General features: G+C 47.2%; 1 protein-coding gene and 1 pseudogene across 3 annotated transcripts; one reads left to right on the plus strand and one right to left on the minus strand.

Annotated features, from left to right (window-relative positions):
• Window positions 1–2,288: 2,288 nt before the first annotated feature.
• On the minus strand, window positions 2,289–24,044 carry LOC101119153 (V-set and transmembrane domain-containing protein 1). Of its 3 annotated transcripts, XR_009596454.1 has the most exons (9): window positions 23,813–24,044; window positions 15,673–15,708; window positions 12,448–12,486; window positions 7,523–7,615; window positions 7,393–7,420; window positions 7,209–7,246; window positions 7,072–7,103; window positions 4,202–4,398; window positions 2,622–2,726 (listed from the first exon to the last, which is right to left on the minus strand). XR_009596454.1 is itself a non-coding variant. In XM_042232435.1 (8 exons), exons 1-8 carry the CDS (start codon window positions 23,844–23,846, stop codon window positions 2,616–2,618), a joined length of 411 nt encoding a protein of 136 aa, XP_042088369.1. In that variant the 5' UTR covers window positions 23,847–24,044; the 3' UTR covers window positions 2,289–2,615. The 3 variants fall into 3 exon arrangements, 2 of the variants coding, with proteins under 2 accessions (XP_042088369.1, XP_004015464.3); XM_042232435.1 differs by lacking the exon at window positions 4,202–4,398 and having other exon boundaries at window positions 2,289–2,726; XM_004015415.6 differs by having other exon boundaries at window positions 2,289–4,398.
• Window positions 20,307–21,221, plus strand: LOC106990642 (NADH dehydrogenase [ubiquinone] 1 beta subcomplex subunit 4-like; annotated as a pseudogene).
• Window positions 24,045–25,686: the final 1,642 nt, after the last annotated feature.

Genomic DNA, 25,686 nt, shown 5'->3' on the forward strand with positions numbered 1-25,686 from the left:
CCAGAGCCACCGGTGGCATCAGTGGTTATCTGAAAAGACACATGCCTTTGACTCTGACCATCTGATATTCCTTCTGCTCCATCTCTGGATATTCTGCCTATCACATAGCTACCATTTCTGGACAGAAAGATGCTAACTGTGTCCTCTGTTATTATTCCTGATACCTGGCCGTGCAGTAACCAAAGATAAGGCTTGGGGTTTTCTCCTTTGTGTATTAGCTGTAGTGACCGCATGAGCAGGATCTCGGCTTCTTCATCTGTTTGGTTTTCCTGAGGTACAGGTTATAAATGAAAGGCAGGAGAAATGCTTGCTTTCTCTCTTTGGCATTTAAAATTTTTTAAAGTTGTGTTTCTAGCCTCTTCCAAAGATAGCCAGTAATATCTTTTCTAAATTGATCCAGTAAGTAGGAGCCCTTTCCCGCCCCCACCGCCAGCCCTTACCTCTTTGGCTGAAAGTCTGCAAGGCTGTGAGCCTAGACTCGTCACTATCAATTCCAGACGCATAGGGACAGCTGGTGTGAATAATAATGATAACACAGAAATAGAATAGATGAGAGACGTAAGGAAAAAATAGCATTTGGGTATGTGCATCTAGTTGTCTGAGGATATCTCTAGCTGTCTTTCCCTTAGTTTGGTTACGTGACTCAGTTTCTTCCCTCCCTCTTTCCTTCCTGCCCTCCTTGTCTCCTTCCTTCCTCCTCTCTTTATTGTTTTAAAGTCTTTCCATTTTAAAGGTTTTCCATTTTGTCATTTCCATCCAAGCATCTGAGCTATGCTGGCAATGGAAGGTGGTGCAGATGGAACAGAAATGGTCATATTTCATCAAATTGAAAGCACAGCTGGAACGAAAAGGAGCAAGCCTTTCAATAAGGGCTCCTGGGGGCCACGCCCCTCCTTTTAGTAAAGGATCCTGGGGATTTCCTTAGCGGTCCAGGGGTTAAGACTCTGCACTTTCACTGCTGGTTGAGCTCGTTTGGTTCCTGGTGGGGAGCTAAGATCCTACGTGCTATGCAGTGCATCCAAAAATCTAAAATAAACGAAAAATAATAAGGCATACTGGGACAGTGGATTATCCAGACGGAAAAATTAGACCTTTACCCCAGTCCTTGGCAAAAGTTAATTTCAGATGGATTAAACATGAGAAACAAGCTTTTGAACATTTAAATTTAGAAGAACATGTAAGAGAGTATTGGAAAAGGAAATGGCAACCGGCTCCAGTATTCTTGCCTGGGAAATCCCACAGACAGAGGAGCCTGGTGGGCTACTGTCTATGCAGTCGTGAGAGTCGGACGCAACTTAGTGACTACACCACCACCACCGTAAGAGAGGATATTCTCGAATGAAGCTTCCAGACGCAAAGAAGCCTCTCAAAATATAAATAAAAAGATGAATTACTCAGAGTAACTAATATTAAAAAATACAAAGAAGAATGAAAATATGAGTCAGATTTAAAGGAGAGTATTTGCAATGTGTAGCTTATCAAGGACAGGTGTGCCAACTGTGTAATTATGCCCTTTAAGTCAGTGAGGAAAATATTAATACCAGCTGTTCAATAGAAAAGTGAATAACGGCTAGATATCATCAATTCACAGCAGAGAAACCCCAAATGGTCAATATTCCTCATTCATGATCAGGAAAATGCAAATTAAAGCAACAATGAGGTATCTTAATAGAAGCAGCTTAACATAGGTGTGTTGTTGTTCCGTCCCTCAGTCGTGTCTGACTCTCTGTGACCCCATGGAGTGCAGCACGCCAGGCTTCCCTGTCCTTCACTGTCTCCCAGAGCTTGCTCAAACTCATGTTCATTGAGGCAGCGATGCCATCCAGCCATCTCATCTGTTGTCGTCCCCTTCTCCTCCTGCCCTCAATCCTTCCCAGCATCAGGATCTTTTCCAATGAGTCAGTTCTTTGCATCAGGTGGCCAAAGTATAGGTTACCAGTTCACATATTTTAATCAGCAAAAATTACAAAGTTGTGTGTGTGTGTGTGTGTGCGAATTGGTAATGACTCAAGGAATTGGAAGCTTATACATTCTTGGTGGACGAATAAATGGGGGAACCACCTTAGTTATCAATTTGCCTTTTCCAGTGGGATGAAAGTTGTGGACGTCACAGAAGACAGATTTTACTCCTAAATATAAATCTTGAGAGATCACACATGTGAGCGAGAAGGCAGGTTCCAAAGATGTTTAACTGCAGCATTTTGCCAACAGCAAAGCAGGAAAACAACCCAAATATCTAGCAGTCCAGGAAAGAACAAAGAGAACCATGGCTTGTACACGCAACCAAGTGCTTTTCACATTTTCTTTTATTGACATGGAATCACATACCATAAAATCTATGCTTCTAGGGTGTGCAGTTCAGCGGTCTTTATTCACAAGGCTGAGCAACCATCACCACTGACTAATTCCACCACGCTGTCATCAACCCAAGAAGATACCCATGCCCGTTTCTAGTCACTCCCCGTTTCTCCTTCTCCCCAGTTAACGGCAACCGTTATCGGCAGCCATTAATCCACCTTCTCAGGATCTGTCCTTTCTGGGGGTTTCATATAAATAAAATGCTATGGTGCACAGCTTTCTGGGTCTTAGCATAATGTTTCCAAGCTTCATTCAGGTCATGGCATGTACCACCGCTTCATTCTTTTGGGGGGCTGAGTAATATTCCATGGTATGGTTAACAACTGAATTCTGTGCAGCAAACAAGGAAAGAAATCTTCAAAAATCACCTGGATGAATTTCAAAAGCATAATGTTGATGGCAATAAAAAAAGGTGACAGAATTGTAATGATGATTCCCTATGTTTGTAGAACGTAATAACAATGAAATATAATATATTGACTGTGGATAGATGCTTGAGGAGCAAAAGTATGAAAAAAACCATCAGTATAATATACACTACTCTGAGTAATGTTGCCCAGAAAAAGAGGGGGGGAAATAGACTGGGAGGGGTAGGATAAAAAACACAGCAAAGTGTTCGTGGTTTGAAAATAAGGTCAGTGTGCTTATTTCCACTTATATTTTGGGATGTTTTTCTTTATGACAGAAATATTTCATAATAAAAAAAATTTTTTTAAGTTATCTAGGGAATTCCCTGGCAGTCCAGTGGTTAGGACTCCAGGCTTTCCCTGCTGAGGGCCTGGGTTCAATCCCTGGTAGGGGGGCTAAGATCCTGCAAGCTACAGGCACGTCCAAAAAAAAAGAAAAAAGGTATCCCAGTGTCTGCTACTGAGTGAAGAATATTTATATACACATTCCAAGTATTTATACTTTCATCCATTCATACATTTTAAAATGACTTGCAAACCTGACTGAGTGACGTAAATTTGGAAGCAAAGCTCAGATACCCGTGCTTATACTGAAGCGGTCATTCGGTACCACTACCACCTACACAAAAAAGTCCACATTCAGAAAAACACCCTTAAAATGCTGTGTTCACATGAGTTAACTAAGTTATGGGTGCCAAGCGACAGAATCCACACGGATTCTGTAAGTCTAACCTTATTGCAGCCTTTGATTTTAATAATAAGAATAAAAACAGAAATATGATGGCAGTAAGGAAACGCTTTCATTCTCATCAGAGAGGAAACTGGGCTTGAGACTAGAGGCTTGAAAGAATCGGGAACCAAACGCTTTCAGCTGCTTTCCTAGGCGTGTGCTACTTAGGGACGCTTTTTGTTAATTCACGAGTGTCTCCCTTCACGGCCTATAATTTTTCTGCTCCTTTTGTGAAATCCCTGTGTCTGCGGGGTCACGTAGTCTTCTCTGAGTAACATTTTCTATTTGCATGATGTCGTCCTTAACTCCCTAAGTGAATATTCCCAGTCCCACCAGCCTATAGATACAGTACGTATTCTTAGCCTATGATTTCATTCAAACCCTCCCCAGTGGCTCAGAGGGTAAAGAATCCGCCTGCAATGCAGGAGACCCAGGATCAATCCCCTGGGTCTGGAAGATTCCCTTGGGGAAGGAAATGGCAACCTACTCCAGTATTCTTGCCTGGGAAATCCCATGGACAGAGGATCCTGGAGGGCTACAGTCCATGCGGTCACAGAGTCAACACGACTGAGCGATTAACACTTTCATACTAAAGGCGCAGTCCAAGTCTTGTGAAACTCACCCTGTAATTTTTGAGAGGAGGGGAAGCAAGAAGAGAAAAGCAATTCTATTATTATGAGTAAATGAGCCAAGGACACAGAGTCACCTGGATTTTCCCAAGTCCGGCCATCCCGGCCATGTTAATCCATACTCTCTTCCCAGAGAAAAGCTCTTCTCTCAGCCCTACACCTTCACCGTCGTGTAGTCACAAGAACTCGGGGTCTCCTCGGTGGGGACAGAAGCTGCCCTGGACAGTGCAGTGGTGTTTAGCTGGGCGTAGGTCACCCCCTCGGGCTCTTCAGGCTTTGGGGAGAAGAGAGACAGGCTTGTAGAGCTGAGCTGTGCAGTAGGGTAGCCATGAGCCACACGTGGCCATTCGACTTCAGACAAATGTCAACTAAATTCAAACCGAGGTCCTCAGTCTCACCAGATGCATGTCAGATGCGGCCGGAGGCTGTGACAGGTCTGGGACAGCACAGCTATAGACTGTTGCCCTCGTTGCAGGAAGCCCTGTTGGACAGCACGTTCTAGGATGGCTGTGCTTTCGACTCTCATGACAGGATACCAGCAATCAGTGGTAACTTGTGCTTATTAAAAATCAGTTGCAAACGTATGGTTTTCAGAATAAGAATTGCCCTCCTATATGCATACCTACTGATGACATAGTATTGTATTTTTAAAAGTATTTTTGCTGATATATAATGCATATACCATAAAATTCCCCTGGGATAAGTGTACAGTTCTATGACTTTTAGTGACTTTGTAGAACAATGCAACCATCACCACTGTACAGTGGGATAATATCCGCCGCCCCCTAAAAGTTCCCTGGGCTTTTTTGCAGTTAACCCTTGCTCTCTCTGCCCTCCACCCTCACCCCAGCCATAAGCAACTACTAATTTGCCTTTCCTGGAAATTTGATGTAAATAGAACAATTTTATATATAGTTTTTTGTATCTGACTTTTTTCACCTGTTTTTGAGGTGCAGTCACTTCTCACCTATCTCTGTAACTTCTTTCTTTTACTGCTGAATAATGTTCTATTGTGTGGAGGTATCCCATCACAACCTGACATTATCATAATATTATAATTTATCAACAATGTGCTAATCAAGGTCATTAAGCCAACAGTTAAAATAGCCCAGATTTAATCACTGGCATTTATTTTGTGATAAACTATGCCTTTCCATAACTTAATATTTCTATGTATCTAAATGAATGCAACGTACCTAAATATCGCTTTAAATGCAACAATGTTTAAATCTTTTACTAATGCTTTCTTTTTTGGCCAGTAGCTTGCAGAATCTTACTTGTCTTACCAGGTATTGAACCTAGGCCCTCGACAGTGAAAGCACCAAGTCTTAATTAACCACTGGACCACCGAGGAATTCCCTGCTAATGCTCTTATTTAACTTGGTTTGGCTTCAAGAATGAGCCAGTCAACCTCTGTGCCCTGTGGGAAAAGGTATGAGTTTTACTTGCTATTGCTCTTAGATGTTATAATGCTCATTAATATTAAATCACAAATAAGCAGTATTTTAGGGGCTTCCCAGTGGCTCAGCAGTGAAAAATCCACCTTTAATGCAGGTGACACAGGAGATGCCAGTTCGATCCCAGGGTCTGGAAGATCCCCTGGAGGAGGAAATGACAACCCGCTCCAGTATTCTTTGCCTGGAAAATCCCATGGAGAGAGGAACCTGGTGGGCTACAGTCCATGGGGTCACAAAGAGCTGGACATGCCTGACTGACTGAGTATGCACCCAACAGGCAGTATTTTAAACAGAGGAAATCGATGAGTGTAAATTGATTAATATTTGTTAAATGATGCTTTCATGCCACCCATTTGACACTTAAAATTTGCCAGAAACACCAATAAACCCTTCACGTTTATGACATCATTAGACTCTCACAGCCTTTTAACTGAGGATTTGGATCCCCCTTAGATATAGGAGGAAAGAAGTGTTAGTCGCCCAGTCATGTCCGACTCTCTGTGACCCCGTGGGCTGTAGCCCACCAGGCTCCTCTGTCTGTGGAGAGGAGTGGGTTGCCTTTCCCTTTTCTAGGGCATTTTCCTGACCCAGGGACTGAACCCGGGTCTCCTGCATTGCAGGCAGATTCTTTACCATCCGGGCCACCAGAGAAGGAAAGGTCCAAATTATGCGGGCTTGTGTCTTGTTTGCTGAATTCCTGTTGGAGTATAGGTGGCTTACAGTGTGTGTCTCAGGTACACAGTGAAGAGAATCAGTTGTACATATACATGTATCCCCTCTCATGGGGGTTTTGTGATTCGTCTCAGACCACATGGTAATAAATAGTAGCCATTGGGAGCTGGAATCCAGCTACTGTGAAATTCAAAGCACCTGTTGTTTTGTTTGTTTGTTTGAGATGTAACTGATATATAACCCTATGCAACTTTAAGGTGTACTCATGTTCATGTGGAAAAGGCAATGACAACCCACTCCAGTGTTCTTGCCTGGAGGATCCCAGGGACGGGGGAGCCTGGTGGGCTGCCGTCCATGGAGTCGCACGGAGTCGGACACGACTGAGGTGACTCAGCAGCAGCAGCAGCATGGTGATGTGATACACTGATGTAGTGTACCCCTTGGTAACACCTCCATCCTGTCACGTAATTATCATTTCTTTGTCATGATGAGAACAATTATGATCTACCTCCTAGCATCTTTGACGTATACGATACAGTATTGCTGACTATAATCCCCAAGCTGTGCATTAGATTCCCAGAACTTATGCATCTGCAAGTTGCCCTTAAATGTCATCTTCCCAGGTCCCCTACCTGCCCGCCCCCCCAGCCCCTGTTAGCCTCCTATCTACTCTCTTTTAATGGGTTCCTCAGATGTTTTTAAACTCAATATCAAATGGCCGCATGAATATAACCAGCGTTTGAGCTAAGCCAAGAGGCAGACAGACCAGCCTCTGGTGGTACGTGAGCTCTTGGGTTATTCCATAGGGGAGAACTCACCGACTCAGAAATCCTTTCCAGCATGGGTACATCTGCATATGAGTACAAGGAGACAAAACTCAGTTCTCAGACGGCACGAGTCAGATTGCAGTCTTTCCATCCCGAGGTTCCTCGTGGTTTCACCCCGGATCACTTACCTGCATCCCTCTGCTTGTGCACTTTGGAATGGCAGGTTCTGCGAAAGAGAAACGTGTTAGAGTATGGGATCTGGAGGTCTAGGGGAGGGGGTAGGGCTGACAGAGGCGGGGCGGGGCCTAAGAGTCGCTGTTGTGCGGCGGAGTGGGAGTTATCGCAGGGCGTGAGGTCTGCAAGCGTATCTACCTCTTGATGGATTCTTCCTCTGATGAATCTATTAAAAAAAAAAAAAGCAAGGAGGAATGTATCGCCCTAAAGAATCCTTCACTTTAGTCCCCTTCCTCAGAGTGTGAAACCCGTGGTGCTCTGAACTCACCTTGCTGAGTGCACCTGTAGATGAAGAAGACGGCGAGGAAGAGGAGAAAGAGCGAGAGGCAGCTGAAGGTGGCCCCGAAGACGATCCTGGTGTCTGGAGGGAGAAGGACGGGGCCAGGAGTCAGGCTGGCTCCAGGAACCCACTGAGAGCTTCACAGAAGAGTTAGCCGGAGCCAGACAGCCTGGCTTCAGGACTCGGAGCTGCCACTCCCCAGCTGGGCTGTCCAATCACTTGAGGGAACTTGTGCCATCTCCCTGAGCTTTGTTTTCCTGATCAGAGCAAGGATAGCAACTGTGGCTGCTTTACTGGTTGGTCGAGAGAAGGAGTGGGTCAGTGCCTACAGAGAGGGCTAGCACAGTGCCTGGCAGATGGCAAACACCCAGTAAACGTTTCCTCCCCAGGAATGATACTTATTAACTAGGAGCCATTAGCACTCATAAGTATTTTCTCATTAAAACATTTTTTGTATTAAAAAAATTTTTTTTCCATGAAGCTTGCAAGAGCTTGGTTCCCCAACCAGGGACTGAACTCAGGCCTTTAACATGAAAGCCTGGGGTCCTGACACTGGACCACCAGGGAATTCCCTGTTCTTTCTCATCTTGACATAAGTACACAAGGTACCTTTGCCATCCCCATTTCATTCATACATAAACCAAGTACCTGGCATTAAACTGAGCTCCCCAGAGTCACATGGCCAGGATGGGCTTTGGATGCTGCTATGTCTAACCTTTCTGGCCAGTCTGCCCCAAGGTCCGGGTAGCTCTGTGCTGACCCCAGGTGTGGACGTTCAAGAGAAGTGACATTCTGAACCTTTTCCAGGGAAGTCATAATCTGGTGAGAAACACATTTACCCAGACTAACGGTGATGCTATGGAAGTGAAGACAAGTCCAGCAACAGGTGGATCAAAGTCCAACAATCATTTTCTCAAGGTAAGGAAGCAACCTCAGTGTCCATCGATAGATGAACAGATCGAGCAGGGGTCGTACATATACACATGCACTCCCGATGCCGGGGGTCTGAGCTCAATCCCCGGTCAGGGAACCAGATCCCACAAGCTGCAGCTAAGATCTGGTGCAGCCAAATAAATAAATGTTAAAAAAAAAACAAAAATAAGCTCATAAAAACAGAGAGTAAAACAGTGGTTGCTAGAGGCTTGGGGGTGGGGTACATGGGGAGAAGTTGCTTAAAGAGCGCAAACAAGTTTCAGATGACTGAGGTCTGAGGGTCTAACGGATAGCGTGAACCATAGTTGGTGGCACTGTAGTGTATAATGAAATTTACTAAGAGAGTAGATCTTAAGCGTTCTCACACACACACAAAAAAAGCAAATATATGACATGAGGTGAAAGTTTCAGTTTCAGAGCAAGTCCCTCAGTTGTGCCTGACTCTTTGTGACCCCATGGACTATACAATCTGTGGAATTCTCCAGGCCAGAGTACTGGAGTGGGCAGCCTTTCCCTCCTCCAGGGGATCTTCCCAACCCAGGGATTGAACCCAGGTCTCCTGCACTGCAGGCGGATTCTTTACCACTGAGCTACCAGGGAAGCCCCTATCCTGTATCAAATCATCCCGTTGTACACTTTAAGTATCTTACCGCTTTATGTGTCAGTGACAGCTTCATGAAACTGGTGGGGAGGGGAAGAGGTGTGGGAAAGGGAGGTGAGGAACGCTCCCTTGAAGAGAGCAGTGATGATGAAAAACCCTGACTCGGAAGCGCTCAGTGTAGACTCTGACTCACGGTGCCGGCTGAGGAGGTTGCAGGGATCAGGATCAATCTCTCACACGGCACCCCAGCCCCCACCCACCTCCCTCTGTAACAGATGCTGTCAGCGCTCCTCCGCCCCCGGTCCCCCAGATTCTTTGCCATTCTTAGGCGTGCTCAATCATGGTTTCTCCCCCTTCCCAACGTGAGCACATTGGTGTCTTTGTTGTTGGTGGTGGTGGGGTACTGTCCAGAAAATGCCTTGGGAATCTAAGGGGCCCGGGGACACCCCTTTTCCAACAGCTGACATTTGTGGGAGCCGCGCATCCCCATGGACTTGGAAAAGTGGGGCAGAAACCCCTGTTCCTGGATGGCAGCAAAGGAACATGCCTTGCCTTATGCTCTCAACCCTCCCCTTGATGACCCTACAGTTCGCTAGAAATGAGAAGTAAATGATTGCGAGATTGCCCACTGCCCGCTGAACTGGGTTTGCCCTGAGATGGCCACATATCCTGGCCAAATTTCACATCGACTATTTACACATTGCCAAAATTAACTTGCAGAAGGTCTGTGATACTGATCTAAGGCATCTGACTGAGCAGCGGGATACAGCTTGACACAGGGCATGAAGTCCCGGAAAGGAAGCCTGGCCTTGTGGCAAAGTTAGGGCATGAACGCCATCGTAGTCTCCGCCCAGGATTAGAGCAGAGGGTTCCTTTCTAGTAGCCTGGAGGCGCGTGTATGTAGGCTGGAGACAGCCTCTTGTTGTTGTTGTTTAGCCGATAAGTTGTGTCTGACTCTTGCAACTCCCATGGACTGTAGCCCACCAGGATCCTCTGTCCACAGGATTTCCCCGGCAGGAATACTGGAGCGGGTTGCCATTTCCTTCTCCAGAGATAGCATGTCTGTGCTTAAAGACGTCTTACTCTGTTTGGCATTGCGGTGGTGCAAATGTGAGCTCTGAGAGTGCATTTTAAGAAACAATATACAGGGACTTCTCAGGTGGGCCAGTGGTTGAGACTCAGGGCTCCCAATGCAGGGCTCTCCTGATTGGAGAGCTAAGGTCACAGTGCCACTTGCTGTGGCCGAAAAACAGGAAATGATATACACGCCCACCATGTTGGCTACAGTAAAATAAAAGGAAAACAACAAGTGTCGGCAAGGATGTGGAGACACTGGAGCCTACATAAATTACCGACGGGCAGGTGAAATCGGTGCAGTCACACTGGAAAACAGTTTGGCAGCTGCTCAAAAAGTCAGACACAAACTTGCCCTGTGTCCCAGCGGTTTTACTCCTGCGTGGTAGATACCTGACTAGGGGCTTCCCTGGTGGCCCAGATGGTGAAGAATCTGCCTGCAGTGCGGGAGACCCAGGGTCAACCCCTGGGTCGGGAAGATCCCCTGGAGTGGGAAATGACAGCCCACTCCAGTGCTCTTGCCTGGGGAATCCCATGCACAGAATCCCACGGCGGGCTACAGTCCATAAGGTCGCTAAGAGTCAACATGACCGAGTGACTAAGACTTTCTCCTTTCAAATACCTGACGGAAAGCAGAGGCTCAGATGTACGTACACCTATATTCACGGCAGCATTACTCACAATAGCCAAAAGGTACGAACCATCCAAACGTCCATCAGCTGATGAATGGATAAACAAAACGTGGTCTGTCCATATGATGGAACGTCATTCAGCCATGGCAAGAATGGAAGTACTGATACGTGTTGCAACATAGGTGAAACCGGAAGACACCGTGCTAAGTGGAAGAAGCCAGTCTCCAGACCTCAGTGTGGGCTGCGTGTTACATGGAACGCCCACAACAGGCGAAACCATAGAGTCAGCAAACAGTTCGGCAGGGCGTGTCGGGAGAGCAGGGAGCAAGGACCGGCTGCTTAATGGAACTTCATCTGGGGAACCAGCAGGGTGGTGACGGTGCAGCCCTGTGAATGTGCCAGACGCCTCTGCCTTGTATACTTTAAAAGGGTGGTCTTATGGGATGTGAATAACATACCAACTAAAAAAGAAAAGAAATGACGGAAGAGCTAAAAACACGAACGCTTCGACTTTCCATCTCCCGTTTCTGGCACTTCCAACTTCTCCGACTCTTATCAGATTTCAGATCTCCCCAAGAAGCCGTGGCACGCATTGTGTTCACAGAGCCAGAGTAGCAGTCATCAGCCTGCTAATACTGAATAAAAATGTTTCGAAGACAAATATGTATTTTTCAAGGACAGGATGCAGGAAATCTCTCTCTCTCTCTCTCTCTTTTTTTTTTTTTTTTGGCCACGCCACACACATGGGATGGAACCAGTGCCCCCTGCAATGGAAGTGCGGGGTCCCAACCCCTGGGCCACCAGAGAATTTCCAAGGATGTCTTTTAAAAAATTATTTCTATTATACTTGCACAGACTCTAATGACGACCTTGAACAATTTTGATCCTTTGGAGCAGATTACAGGAAGGTTATGAGTTGCTGAAAGAAAAAATGGTTAAGCATCTAGGTAAATTCCCTGTTTGTCCTGTGGTTAGGACTTGCAGCTTCCACTGCCAGAGGCCTGGGTTCGGCCCCTGGTCAGGGAATCCTGTGTTTGTGCTCGACTGGGCACCAAGTTGCATCTGACTCTTTGCAACCCCGAGGACTGTAGCCCACTAGGCTTCTCTGTCCATGGAATTTCCCAGGAAAAGAATACCAGAGTGGGTTGCCATTTCCTCCTCCAGGGGACCTTCCCGACCCAGAGATTGAATCTGAGTCTCCTATATTGGCAGGTGTGTTCTTTACCACTGAGCCACCTGGGAAGCCCAGGTCAGAGGATTAAAATCCCCCAAGCTGCCTGACACAGCAAAAATGAATCCCGGATGGGTAAGCCCATTTCAGTCGAAACCTTCAGAAAGCCCTAGTTTTTATGAGAATTTCTGAGGGTAGAATCTTAGTCAATTCTTCACAGAAAACCAGTATCAGAAAAAAAAAAAAATAATATTCACTGTTCTTTGAGAACTTGAAAGTTTTAGCAAGTCTTTGATCATACATCGTCCCAAAGTATAGGCTCCGCAGGTCCTGGTCCCATTCCCCAAACCAGTCATACCGACTCACCCCCGTTCTTCCCGAAACTCCACCGTAGCTTTTCATCATGTAAAACAGCAGACAATGTACCTTGTGCTGTTCTATTCACCGGTGTTTTCAGAGGTGGATATAATTGGGGGAAAGAAGTCCCTTCTGATTATCTTACCTGTCTTCTCAGGGGTGGGTTTGCTTTCCTTTTGGTTCCCTAGAAAACGGGAAAGGAGAAAAGGAATCACAGTGTTTGTATGAGAACCTTGGGGAGATAAACCCTCATATCCTATTTACGGACTTGTGCCCTCTTTGAGAAGCAGAGAGGAGAATGTTTTATTTTATTTTTTTCCTGTTCTCCAGGTGCTCACTGGGTCCCCAAACCCAGGCCAGAGCACTAGGTTAGTCTTCTTAATACTGCTGGAGCTTGGCATTATTTTAATAACAAAAATATTTATGAATGACACTACTAATTCCCCACCTTCCAATCACATCCCAGGAAAGAGCACCAACGTTTTACAGGTACTGTCTCCCATCTGGTAGATTGCCGTTTCATGTTGACGATGGCTTGTTTTGCTGTGCGGAAGCTTTTTCGTTTGATATACTGTGTTGTTCAGCTGCTAAGTCATGTCCGACCTTGGTGACCCCGTGGACTGCAACACGCCAGGCTCCCCTGTCTCAGTTTGGTCAGATTCGTGTCCATTGAGTCGGTGATGCCATCTAAACAGCTCATCCTCTGTCGTCCCCTTCTCTTTTTGCCTTCAATCCGTCCCAGCATCAGGGTGTTTTATAATGAATTGGCTCTTCGCATCAGGTAGCTAAAGTATTTATTTTTGCTAATTTTCTGTAGATAAGATCATATCTGCAAAGCAAGGCAGTTTTACATCTTCCTTTTCAATTTGAATGCCTTTCTTATTTTTTTTTCTGTCTTGCCCAGTTGTTCCAAAGAGGACTTCCAGTATTACGTTGAATTGAAGTGGTGGGCATCCTTGTCTTACTCCTGATATCAGAGGAAAAGCTTTCAACTTTTCACCATTAAGTATGACCTTATCTGTGGGCTTGTCATATTGGCCTTTATTGTGTTGAAGTATGTTCCTTCTACACCCAATTTATTGAGAGTTTTTATATTGAAATGATCTATTTTATCAAAATTGTTTACACATAAGATGGACATATGACTTTTATCTTTCCTCCTATTAATGTGTGTATCACACTTATCGACTTGTACAGTGAACCATCACTGGGTACAAAGGAGACATCTCACTTGATCATGGTGTGTGAGTCTTTTAATGCAGTGTTAAAATTGATTTGCCAACGTTTTGTTGAGAACTTTCACATCTGTATTCATCAGGGATATAGGTCTATAGTTTTCTTTCAGTGTCCTTATCTGGCTCTGACATAAAGGGGATGCTGGCCTTGTAAAATGAGCACAGGAGTGTTCCTTCCTCTGCACTTTTTAGGAAGAGGCTGGGAAAGACTGGTGTTATTTCTGCCATAAATGTGCGGTGGAATTCACCAGTGAAGCCAACCGGTCCCAGGCTTTTACTTGTTGGGAGGTTTGGATCGCTGGTTCAATCTCTTGATCTGTTATTGGTCTGTTCCAGTTTCCCGCTCCTCCATACTTCAGCTTTGGTTTGTAAACGTCCACAAACATTCTCCCGTCTGTAGATACCACCGTGTCCGCGTTCTCCCAGACGACGGCCAAGAGGGGCTGGAATCAGGTCACAGTCTCCTGCGGTTCCACGGCTGCTACTGAGGCCTGTCTGCCCGCTATCCAACGCCCAGGTGGGTGAGGCTCCTCCTGGCCCTTTGGTGTCTGGTGGTGGATCCCACAGGTCCCACGAGGCACTTTTGCTCACGAATGGGTGTCAAATTTTAGTTTTTGGTACAAACATAAGGAGTGGCAGCCCTCCCTCATGGCGCTGTGGGTAAGAATCCGCCTGCCAACGCAGGGGACACGGGTTCAATCCCCGGTCCAGGAAGACTCCACGTGCTGTGGAGCAGCTAACCCCGAGAGTCACAACTGCTGAGCCCATGAGCTGCAACCACTGACGCTCTCGCATGTTCAGCCCGTACTCTGCTACAAGAGAGGCCCTCTCGATGAGAAGCCTGCACACCGCAGCCAAGGATAGCCCCCATTCACCCCAACTGAGGAAAGCCCATGTGCAGCAGCAAAGACCCAGCACAGCCAAAAATCAATTGATTGACTATTTAAAAAAAAATCACAGGCTCAACATGGAATCATTTGTGTAGACTGCGCTAGGGCTCAATACCTAGTCTAATTGAAGTTTTGAACCCCATGCCCATAAATGTTGCCTTGAATAGTCAGTCGGAAATTTTTAGCTCAGCACCAGTGAAGTCACCTGTTACAGGGCCCCCTCCTTCCCCCAGAGGACCGCCGGTTAATCTGCACGCAAACCCCTTTCTGTACTCCATCGGTGATGGTGGTGTTCAGTCACGACGTGCGAAGTCACTTCAGTCGTGTCAAGCTCTTTGCAACCCCGTGGACTGTAGCCTGCCAGGCTCCTCTGTCTGTGGGATTTCCCAGGCAAGAATACTGGAGTGAGCTGCCACTTCCTCCTCCAGGGGATAGCAAAGCACAATTTGCAGTTATGCTCTGGGGTGGGCAAGGCAGCTTCTCAGCAGCAGGTTTCTTCGGTCCATTTTACAGTGAGGTGCCCGGGGTCAGTGACGCCACCTGTACAGAGGCGCTGGCTCTCTGACTGCACCCAGGGATCTTATGGCTGGAGGGAGCTCTGTGCTATGTTTGCCAAACAAGACTAACCTATTTGAGAAATAAAGAGGGGCATTATCCGAGGTGAAGGTCAGAGAGAAAATATGCCCAGACCACCTGTCGAGGAGCCTGTGGCCGCCTTAGGCAGGTTAGCAGCTTAGTCATGTCTGACTCCTTGTGGCCCCATGGACTGCAGCCCGCCAGGCTCCTCTGCCCATGGGGTTCTCCAGGCAAGAACACTGGAGCGGGTTGCCATGCCCTCCTCCAGGGGCTCTTCCTGACCCAGGTACCGGACCTGCATCTTCTGCCTTGGAAGGCGGCTTCTTTACCATCTGAGCCACCAGGGAAGCCCAAGCTCCAGGTGAGTGAGGAGGAATTCAGCCACCTTCCTGCTGAGCTCTGCCCTTTATTGTACCCTGTGACTTCCCCAGCATGAATGTCCCATCCCGGGCATCACACTGGCACATGAGGGTCACGTTGCTGCCGCGTGCAACCTCTGAGCTGGGCAAGGCGTGGAGAAGGGGTTTGGGAAGTTTCTCTGGAAAGAATTTGGAGTTAGACCCTTCATCTTGGTGACCACCAAAACCCTCCTAGAATTCAGAGGATGAAAGGGAAAAAGGTCATGAAACTCAAGGTGCGGGAACAGAGTCTAGGTGGGAGATGACTCACCGTTATTTTCCTCGTCTTCATTGCCCAGACAAAGCCCTGCAAGAGAAACACTCATGAGAGATGAACTGTATGCTTGTCTTTTTCTTTTTGATTGAAGCATGGTTGATTTGGTGTGTTAGTTTTCAGCATACAGAAGAGTGATTCAGTTACGTATCTAGATTGCAGGTACACATCTGGACATGAGACTGACTCGGGATCTGGCCCTTGTTTCCGCTCAGTGGTGGGCGCAAAACCCGAGCCCCCAAGCTTCACCAGCCAGCAGGGACATGGGAGCCTGGCGGTGGGCGGAGCCCGCGTTCGCTCTGGCAGCGATGGCTGCACTGAGAGGCAGGGACCTCGTTTCCGGGTGGTCAGGGGGTAGGGGGCGTCCCCAGGTCTCGCGGCCTCTTTTTAGTCCCTCTCTCCTCTGCTTTTAGTCCAAAGTCATCTCAGCTCTGTTATCAGCCAGTCTCCTGCTGCAGCAGTGATTCCCATTCTTCCTTTCTTTCTTTGTTTTTAAATAAGCTCACGATTGCCTTAGATTCACTTTTCATCATGAAACCTTACTGAGGAGTAGGTGAAAATTGACGGAGGTGTTCTCTGTTTTTGACAAACAAGATTGTGTTAATGTGTACGTGTGACGACTGGATGCACGTATGTATTGTGCAATGACCACCACCATGAAGCTAATTAACAAATAAGTCAGCTCACATGGTTACCTTGTGTGTGTGTGTGCGGGGGGCGGGGAGAATGTTTAAGATCCATTCTCTGAGCCGATTTCAATGTTATTAACTATCGTCACCATGCTGGTCATTAGATCCTCAGAATTCATCTTTCTTTTTTTAAAAAAATATCTATTTGTTTTGTATTTGTTTATTTGGCTGTGCTAGGTCTTAGTTGCAGCATATGGGATCTAATTCCATGACCAGGGATCAAACCCAGGCCCCCTGGACTGGGACCACGGAGGCTTAGCCACTGGGCCACCAAGAAAGTCCTATCTTTCTTAATAAAGGACCACAGCTGACATAGCAAAGAGCTGGCTGCAGTGGAGACACCTGCCGCTAAGGAGAAGAGACACACTGGCGTGTAGGGTAGCTTGAAAAAGCAAAGGATAAACGGATAGCGCCTTGAAGTCTTACTAGAATTCTGAGGTAGGGAGCTGTAGGCAACACAAGCAAGCATATTTATCTGGAAATAATTGCAGTGAATAACTGCCAATCAGTGAGAATTTGACGGACTCTTCGCATATGTCAGCCACGTACCCACTTATATCATCTAGCCGGCCCTTTACGAAAACTGACATTCACCATCCAGCCACCCTCTCTGCCTGACTCAGCCAGGCATCATCCGTTTAACATGTAGTATGGGCTCTGGAGAATGAAATAGCAACCTGCTCTTGTATCCTTGCCTGGAGAATCTCACGGACAGAGGAACCTGGAAGGCTGCAGTCCACAGGGTTGCAAAGAGTCAGACATGACTGAGCTCAAACAGCAACAATGGACTTGAAATACACCACGTGGAGAGCTGCTCAGCTTCCAAGCTAGAAAGGGAGGAGGACAGTGGCAGTAGAATCTATAGTTCCCCAGAGAAGAGGAAAAATTACTTTGATGTTGTGACATTGGGTCTTTGTCCCTGTCCAGGTACAGAGCTCCCCAAACTCTTGAAATTCCCTGAGTGTTGTGAGAGGTAAAAGTGTCTTTTGTTATGTTAAAATAACTTCTGGAAAAGTCTCTAGGTAACCTAAGGATGGTTGCGGGTTCCAGGGAAACAACCAAGTGATTAAAGGGTTGGAACTGTCAGTCCTACCCACCCCCTACCCCCAATCCCACCCCCAACCCTGACCTCCAGGAAGGGAAGAAGGGCTGGGGATTACCAATTGCCAGTGATTCAATCAATCACGCCTATGTCTACTAAAGAAATATGCTCAACCTAAAAGTTGAGAGTTACGTTTTGTTCATCAGATATTCTTAGGACTTCAAGCCCAGGAGGCAGCATCTCAAGTAACCTTGAGAGAACTGCTAGGGGCTGTGGTGTGGGAAGGATATACATGAGTTTTGCAACAAAGGGCAGGAGGTCAGAACAAAACGTTACTGTTAAAAAAAGAAAATCAGATGTCTCCAGTTAAAGAATTTAGAGCTTTTCTCAGTATGGGAAGATGCAAGCTCTGGACTCACAGCAGTCGTCCCTTTGATATGGACCTCAGCTGTCTGCAGCCCGTATCCCTGTTTTCTCATCCCTCAGTTCCCTCGGGGCTCACCGTGGGGAGTGGCTGCAGTCTGATGGCTGCTGGGTGGCAGGTGTTCTTTCCTTCCTGAGTTCCCTCGGGGCTCACCCTCAAGTGTCTTCAGTCGCTGATGGCTGCAACATCCGTTGTTTACTGATACGGCAGGAAATATCCCATTTCTCATCTATGTAGTGAAGCCTCCATAGAAACTCAAAAGGATGGGTTCAGAGAGCTTCCATGTTGGACACGTGGAGGCTTTTCGAGCGTGATGTGCTCAGAAGCCCTTTTCCTCATCCTTGGCTCTGTGCACCTCTTCCATTTGGCTGTTTCTGACTTAAATCCTTCTATGTACTGTGTCTAGTCATTCATTTGTGTCCAGCTCTTTGCGACCCCATGGACTGTAGCCCACCAGGCTCCTCTGTCCTTGAGATTCTCTAGGCAAGAATACTGGAGTGAGTTGCCATGCCCCTCCGGGGCATCTTCCCAACCCAGGGATCAAACCCAGGTCTCCCACATTGCAGGTGGATTCTTTACCATCTGAGCCACCAGGGAAGCCCAAGAACACTGGAGTGAGTAGCCTAACCCTTCTCCAGGGGAACTTCCTTGCCGGGAGCCACCACAGGAGATCCCACCCATGACAAGGTCATGTGGAAGAGAACTGTCAAGCAAGGCTTCAGAACTCAACGGGCTCCCTAGGCTTTCTTGAGCATCTACCCCCAAACCAAAATCTGTCTGTTTTACTATTTCATGACTTTCACCAACTCCTCTGACATCAACAGGGGGCTAACCCTGACCACCTTTCTCTGGAGAAAATCAACTTAGGGCTATAGCTAATAAGTCTCCTGGACATGAGAGGAATATTTCAAATCAAACCCCCTCTGTTAGCATTCTAGCTTGCTCGGCAGGTTTATCCAGACTCTTACAGCTACGCATGTGATTATTTACAGCCTCCCAACTGTGAGAGGCACGGAAAGCCTAAAACATAGAGCCTTTGAAAGAGTTAAAAGTTATTAGAGTAGTGCTAGTGCTGGTGTAGGATTTCATTATTAGGCCAATGCTTGTTGCTAAGTTCCCATATCTCTTATCCACTCTGCACCTGGGAGTGCATTAGTTAACACAGTGAGAATGCAAGAAAAACACGTGTAGCCTTGAATTTAACCATATCAGGCTTTTGAGCTAATTGGTTCTTTCTTGTAACTCACTGCACCCTTGCTCTGTGAAAAATGTAACTCTGTTTGGCATTTTCTGAGGCTGACATAGATTAGAAATATAAAGAAAAAACACTTTGAGGGAAAATACGTTTTCTGGTTAAGCAGCCTTTATCAAAAGAGGGTCATAAAATGTTCACAGGCCTCCAAGGCCAGAAGATAATGTACACAACATCGTTTGTGGAAAAGGTATGCAGAAAAATCCTGGTTTCGATAAGGGCAAAACTCCCTCTATGTGTAAGGCAAGGTATAAAAGTACCTTTTGAAAAATAAAGCTTTTGGGCCTCACTCACCGAAGCAGCTTGGCCACCCCGTGTTTTTTCTTCTATCTTTTTTTTTTTCTCTCTCTCTCTCTCCCTCCCTCCCTCTTTTTCAGGCTGATCGCTTGGAGCATAGGGGCTCCCTGCGTTCACTTATCTTCCCGGGTTTCTAAGACCTGAACAGGAAGACGTTCTGAGTCTTCACTCCCTCGGGAGACCGGGAGGGCACCTGTGGCCTCCGTGAACAGGGCAAACTTCTTGTCTCGAAGTTTTATTGGTTCTCTATGTAAACCAAGGAATATCAGCCTCTTTCTCTCCTCTGTTTTCTTGTCTTTAACATTCTTTCCTTATCTCTCTCTAAATCAATCACTGACGCCGTTCCTCCTTCAGGTTTCCCTGGATCCTGCGGGGGCTGGACCCCGGCGCTTCCTGACCCAGGAATCAAACTGGGGTCTCCTGCATTGGAGGAAGATTCTTTACCTGCTGAGCTACCCAGGAAGCCCAAATTCTTCTATAATAAATCAGTACTCTAGTGAGTAAAATGTTTCTCTGAGTTCCATGTTCTCACAAATTTGAGTTCTAGCAAATTGATGGACCCAAGGAGGGGTTCATTAGAACCTTCCATCTGTAGCCAGTCGCACAGAAACACAGGTGGCCACCAGGGCTCGTGACTGGCCCCTGAAGTGGGAGGGAGGTCATCTTCTAGGATGGAGCCCTTAATCTGTGAGGTCTGACTGTATCTCCAGGTAGTTCATGTCACGATGGGGGTGAATTGCAGGACAAACAGCTGAGTCAGCGGCTTGGTGGTGTGAAGAACCACCCCCTCCATATTCACACACATCGGAACTGGGTGCAGAGTCCTCGCTGACGTCTGAGAAGTAAAGCACTGCCTGCCACATCAGTAAACAAATGGTGTCACCACCATCAGTGATTGCACACAGTGAGCTGGTGGGCTCCGAGGCAATGCAGGAAGCAGAGAACGCCTGCCATCCAGCAGCCAGCAGCCTGCAGCCACTGCCCACGGCGAGCCCCAAGGGAGCTCAGGATGGGGAAACACGGGATGCTGGCCCCGGACAGCTGAGGCGTGCATCCAGGAGTGATTTCAGTCAGCCCAGGCTCTTGTGTCTTCCCATACACAGAAAAGCGCTAAATTCCTTAGTCTGAGATATCTGGTTTTCTTTGATTAGTAGTAGTGTTTCGACGTTCAGACCACCTGTCCTTCGTTGCAAAATTCCTATCCATCCTGGCTCCTCCCTCGCCTCCTTGAAGCAGTTCTTTCAGAATTACTTGTGATGCTGTCTCTGGGGCTGGAAGTCCTAAGAGTATGCATTGAATAAAACACAACTCTCAGCTTTTATGTCGTGCAATTTTTTTTCAGCTTACAGTTTACACAAGGTCCTACTGGAGTCGGCTGGAACCCTAACCCAATATGACTGATGTCCTCATAGGAAGTTGGAAGGACAGGCACTGTTGTGCGCTAGGTTGCCAAGACGCTGTTCCCCAAGTACAAGCCATGAGCCTGGCCACCCTACCTATTACTCTCGACCCAGCTGAATAGGATATATCTGTCAAAACCCAGAAGGCACAAGCCAGCCTGTTGGCCATAAGATCCCGGTTTAAATGAGAGTACCAGCTTCAGTGCAATGACCCTTGCCACCAAGGGGTTATTGAGGATCCTGCCTTGGTTCATTGGACCTGAGCAAGTTCAGCAAATGTCTATCCCAGCTTCAGGCCCACGCCCAGAGCCTGCTCTCAGGAGCTCTGCTTGGGATTGGACCCCTCCTCCTCTGGTTTTATGTTTTCAAAACTGACAGAGATAGGAAAGAAAAACTGATCCAGGAAGGAAAGTTGGATCAAACATTTAACATCTCATATTAATTCTGGCAATGATGACTGTACATACTGTTGTTTAAATGAATCTATTAATCATTAAAAAATAATAATAATAAGAGGTTGGGAAGTGACCTGGAGACAGAACATGCAGAGGGAAGGTGGCCATGTGACTATGTGAGGAGCTACAAGCCGAGGGGTGCTAAGGATTCCGAGTCATCTCCCAGCCAGAGTCGAGGAGGGAGGTGTGGAACCGACCCTCCCTCGGATCCCTGAGGAGGAATCAGCCCTGCCGACACCCTGGTTTTGGACCTCTGGCCTCCAGAATGGTGGAGAATAGATGTCTTAAGCCACCTGATTTGCTGTCGTCTGTCCCATCACTTCATGGGAAATAGATGGGGAGACAGTGGAAAGAGTGTCAGACTTTATTTTGGGGGGCTCCAAAGTCACTGCAGATGGTGACTGCAGCCATGAAATTAAAAGACGCTTACTCCTTGGAAGAAAAGTTATGACCAACCTAGATAGCATATTCAAAAACAGAGACATTACTTTGCCAACAAAGATCTGTCTAGTCAAGGCTATGGTTTTTCCAGTGGTCATGTATGGATGTGAGAGTTGGACTGTGAAGAAAGCTGAGCACCGAAGAATCGATGCTTTTGAAGTGTGGTGTTGGAGAAGACTCTTGAGAGTCCCTTGGACTGCAAGATCCAACCAGTCCATTCTGAAGGAGATCAGCCCTGGGATTTCTTTGGAAGGAATGATGCTGAAGCTGAAACTCTAGTACTTTGGCCACCTCATGCGAAGAGTTGACTCATTGGAAAAGACTCTGATGCTGGAAGGGATTGGGGGCAGGAGGAGAAGGGGACGACAGAGGATGAGATGGCTGGATGGCATCACGGACTCGATGGACATGAGTCTGAGTGAACTCCGGGAGTTGGTGTTGGACAGGGAGGCCTGGCATGCTGCGATTCATGGGGTCGCAAAGAGTCGGATACGGCTGAGCGACTGAACTGAACTGAACTGTTTCGGCAGCCCAAGGAAATAAGTGTAGAGAGGATGAGGTCCGTCTCTTGACTCCCCCATTTATTCTGTCCTGCAACTGGAGGTTTGGGGTATGGTGACCGGCAGCCGCCTCTCACGCTCGCGTGTGTGTGTGTGTGTGTGTGCGTGTGTGTGTGTGTGTGTGTGTGTGCGGGATGAGAGTGACCTCAAAGGGAAGGGCTCAGCCCAGAAGAAGGAGGAAGGAACCCAGGGGTGGGAGGGTGGCAGATGGCAAGCCCTGAGGTCCTCCACGCTGCCCCCCTCCTGAATCCGGCTCCACTCACAAAGGAGGAACTGGGGACTCAGTCGGGTGGGGCTGCCTTTCCAAAGTCTGGAGAGACCAGGCCAAGATTATAGCCTAGGGCTTCCTTCCTACAAGCTGAGGTCTGCTTGATCACCTTATGTTCAAGTTGAACATCAGCTTAAAATCAAGCTTAGGATACGGGGGGTCAGGAAATGTTCTTATCCACTGCTCCCTGCCTTTGTATCATGAAGTGAAGTATAATTTGCTCAGTCATGCCTGACTCTTTGTGACCCCATGGACTGTAGCCCACCAGGCTCCTCTGTCCATGGGATTCTCCAGGCAAGAATACTAGAAGGGGTGGCCATTCTCTTCTCCAGGGTATCTCCCGAACCCAGGGATCAAATCCGAGTCTCCTGCATTGCAGGTGGGTTCTTTACCATCTGAGGCACCAGCGAAGCCCCACCTTAGTGTCATAGGGAAAAACAAATCTGACTCCATATCGGATCTGTTTCCTTTCCTTTAACCTTTGTATTCTGTTGTTTTTGCTACAAGTTGAGCACTAAAGGGATGTTGCCTGCACACTTAAAGCATCCATACTGGCTCTTCCCCGTGAACCCTGCTTCTCATGCCTGAGTCTTGAGCTAGAATACCTTTGCTTAAGCTCACAGGAAATATCCTGACCAGGCCCACCTGCGAATGGCTGCAGGAAAGAAGAAATTAGCACATCCCTTCTGGATTCTGGCCAGAAGTATGAAATATTTGCAACGATTTGTTGCCTTTTTTATTTCACCTTCTCACTTCCCCCTCTTTGTTTTATGTAAGGAGCACCCAGACCCTCGGCAAGATGGTTCTTTGGGACATTAGTCCACCGTCTTCTTGGTCCGCTGGTGCTATTTTTTTCTCCAGCAACTCGTCTTTCAAGTTACTGGCCCATCATGCACTGAGAAGTATAAGCTTGGACTCAGTAATAACATGTCTTTTCTGTACCCCTTGTTCATAACCAAACTCACAGACTTTCACACCTTGTAGACCCTGCCTCCCATACGCCAATGGGACATTCAAGGCAAGATGGTGATATGTAGATGATACAGACATGGAGGTCCCACTTGAGCTGTGCATTACTGAGCCAAGTACGCTGAGGCTGTTACCACATGTCTCTGCTTCCTCATCCCTTATGTGCAGGCGCCGAAACCAGGGTGTGCAGATACCACAGCCCGCAGAACTCTGACAGGTCGCTTGTACCCAGTAAACAGAAACCATCATTTCTGTACTTGCCATGTTCCCCAAGGTAACCTCCACTACCCGGTGAATATTCTCACCCTCAAACCCATCTGTCCCAGCCCCGGAGACTCACCGAGGCAAAGCAGGGACAGGAATTCCGTGATCATGGTGTCCCTTCTGTCCAGACCAAGATCCTGCCTTCAGTTCTGCAGTTCAAAGGAAGACTTGGGACTGGACAATCACAGCCCCCCCCTCGCCCTCTCGGTCCCAGGGATGTGTGGCCAGAGGTTTTGCCCTGACCCTCTGCTCCTCCACCATCTGGTGTACAGTTTCCTTCTCACAGCTAACTCAGGAAGCCAGAAGCCACCAACGACAGCATCCTCCTCGTAAATCTAGTGTGTCTGGCTCCACCCACCTTGAGATCCCTCCTATCCTGTCTGAAGTCTGGCCCAAGACGTTTTCCTTTAAAATAGTTTGTCTTTTCAGAGAAGGAAGAACACCCTGTGAGATCCTTTCCAAGTGGACTCTAAAAAGAAATGATACAAATGAATTTACAAAACAGAAAGAGATTCACAGGCTTAGAGAAGGAACTTACGGTGGTGGGGGGCCGGGGAGAGGATGAGGGGAAGGGATAGTTAGGGAATTTGGGATGAGCACGTACACACTGCTGTATTTTAAATGGATAACCAATGAGGTCCTACTGTAGAGCACAGCGAGCTCTGCTCAGTGTTATATGGGAACTCGGGAGAGAATGGAAACCTGTGTATGTACAGCTGAGTCCCTTCACTGTTCACCTGAGACTATCAGAACATTGCTAATCGGCTCTACCCCAACAAACTAAAGAGCTTAAAAAAAAAAACACTTGTCTTTTAAATAGCTTTAATTTTTAAATTGAAGTATAAATGCCTTATATTAGTTTCAGGAGTCCCACATAGTGATTCGGTAGAGAAGGCAATGGCAGCCCACTCCAGTACTCTTGCCTGGAAAATCCCATGGACTGAGAAGCCTGGTAGGCTACAGTCCATGGGGTCGCAAAGAGTCGGACACAACTGAGCGACTTTCCTTTCCTATACTCTATTAAAACTTACTACTGGGGCTTCCAGGGGTAAAGAATCTGCCTTCCAATGCAGGGTACATAGGTCCCATCCCTGGTAAGGGAATTAAGATCCCACATGGGGCAACCAAGCCTGCTGGCCTCAACTGGAGAATCCGTGTGCCACAATTAGAGATGCCCGCATACTGCAGTAAAGACACAGCAGTCTAAATAAATAGATTTTCTTAAAGTTTCTACAAGATAGGGCTTCCTTGGTGGCTCAGTGGTAGAGAATCCACTTGCCAGTCCCTGGTCTGGGAAGACGCCACATGCCTGTGTACCACGGCTACTGAGCCCATGGACCACAACTACTGAAGCCTGTGCACCCTGGAGCCTGAGGTCCACAATGAGAGAAGCCCGCCCACCATCACTAGCGAGAAGCCCCCGCTCTCTGCAGCTAGAGAAACCCCAGGCAGCAACGGAGACCCAGCACAGCCAAAAACGAACAAATAAATAAATCTTTTAAAAATGTAATGACAAGATAATGGCTATATCCCCTATGCTCTACAGTGTATCCTGTTGCTTATCTGTTATACTCATGTCCAATTCTTTGTGACCCCACGGGCTGTAGCCCGCCTGGCTCCTCTGTCCATGGGATTCTCCAGGCAGGAATACTGGAGGGGGTTGCCGTGCCCTCCTCCCAGCGATCTTCCCGACTCAGGGATCAAACACATATCTCCGGCGTCTCCTGCACTACAGGCAGGTTCTTTACCACTGAGCCACCTGGGAAGCCCATATTTATATATGTATATAAAACTGCTATCTTATTTGGTCACTGACCTGTACAATTTAAAGTGTTTCATGCCCACAAATATTTCCCCACAATTATAAGTTGTTTCCCCAACATGATTTATTTTTTATTTTTGGTTGCTTTATTAGTGTATACATTATCATACCGTCTTCGAACACTGAGA

Source organism: Ovis aries, chromosome 14, assembly GCF_016772045.2.
Source record: "Ovis aries strain OAR_USU_Benz2616 breed Rambouillet chromosome 14, ARS-UI_Ramb_v3.0, whole genome shotgun sequence".
Classification (NCBI taxonomy): Eukaryota; Metazoa; Chordata; class Mammalia; order Artiodactyla; family Bovidae; genus Ovis; species Ovis aries.

Excerpts from the sequence above, each read along its gene's own strand:
- LOC101119153 (XM_004015415.6), bottom strand. The coding sequence starts at position 23,846 with ATGATCACGGAATTCCTGTCCCTGCTTTGCCTCG. Across the intron at positions 7,616-12,447 it reads ACCCACCCCTGAGAAGACAG|ACACCAGGATCGTCTTCGGG; the intron begins GTAAGATAATCA and ends TTCTCCCTCCAG. Across the intron at positions 7,104-7,208 it reads GCACAAGCAGAGGGATGCAG|ATGTACCCATGCTGGAAAGG; the intron begins GTAAGTGATCCG and ends ACTCATATGCAG.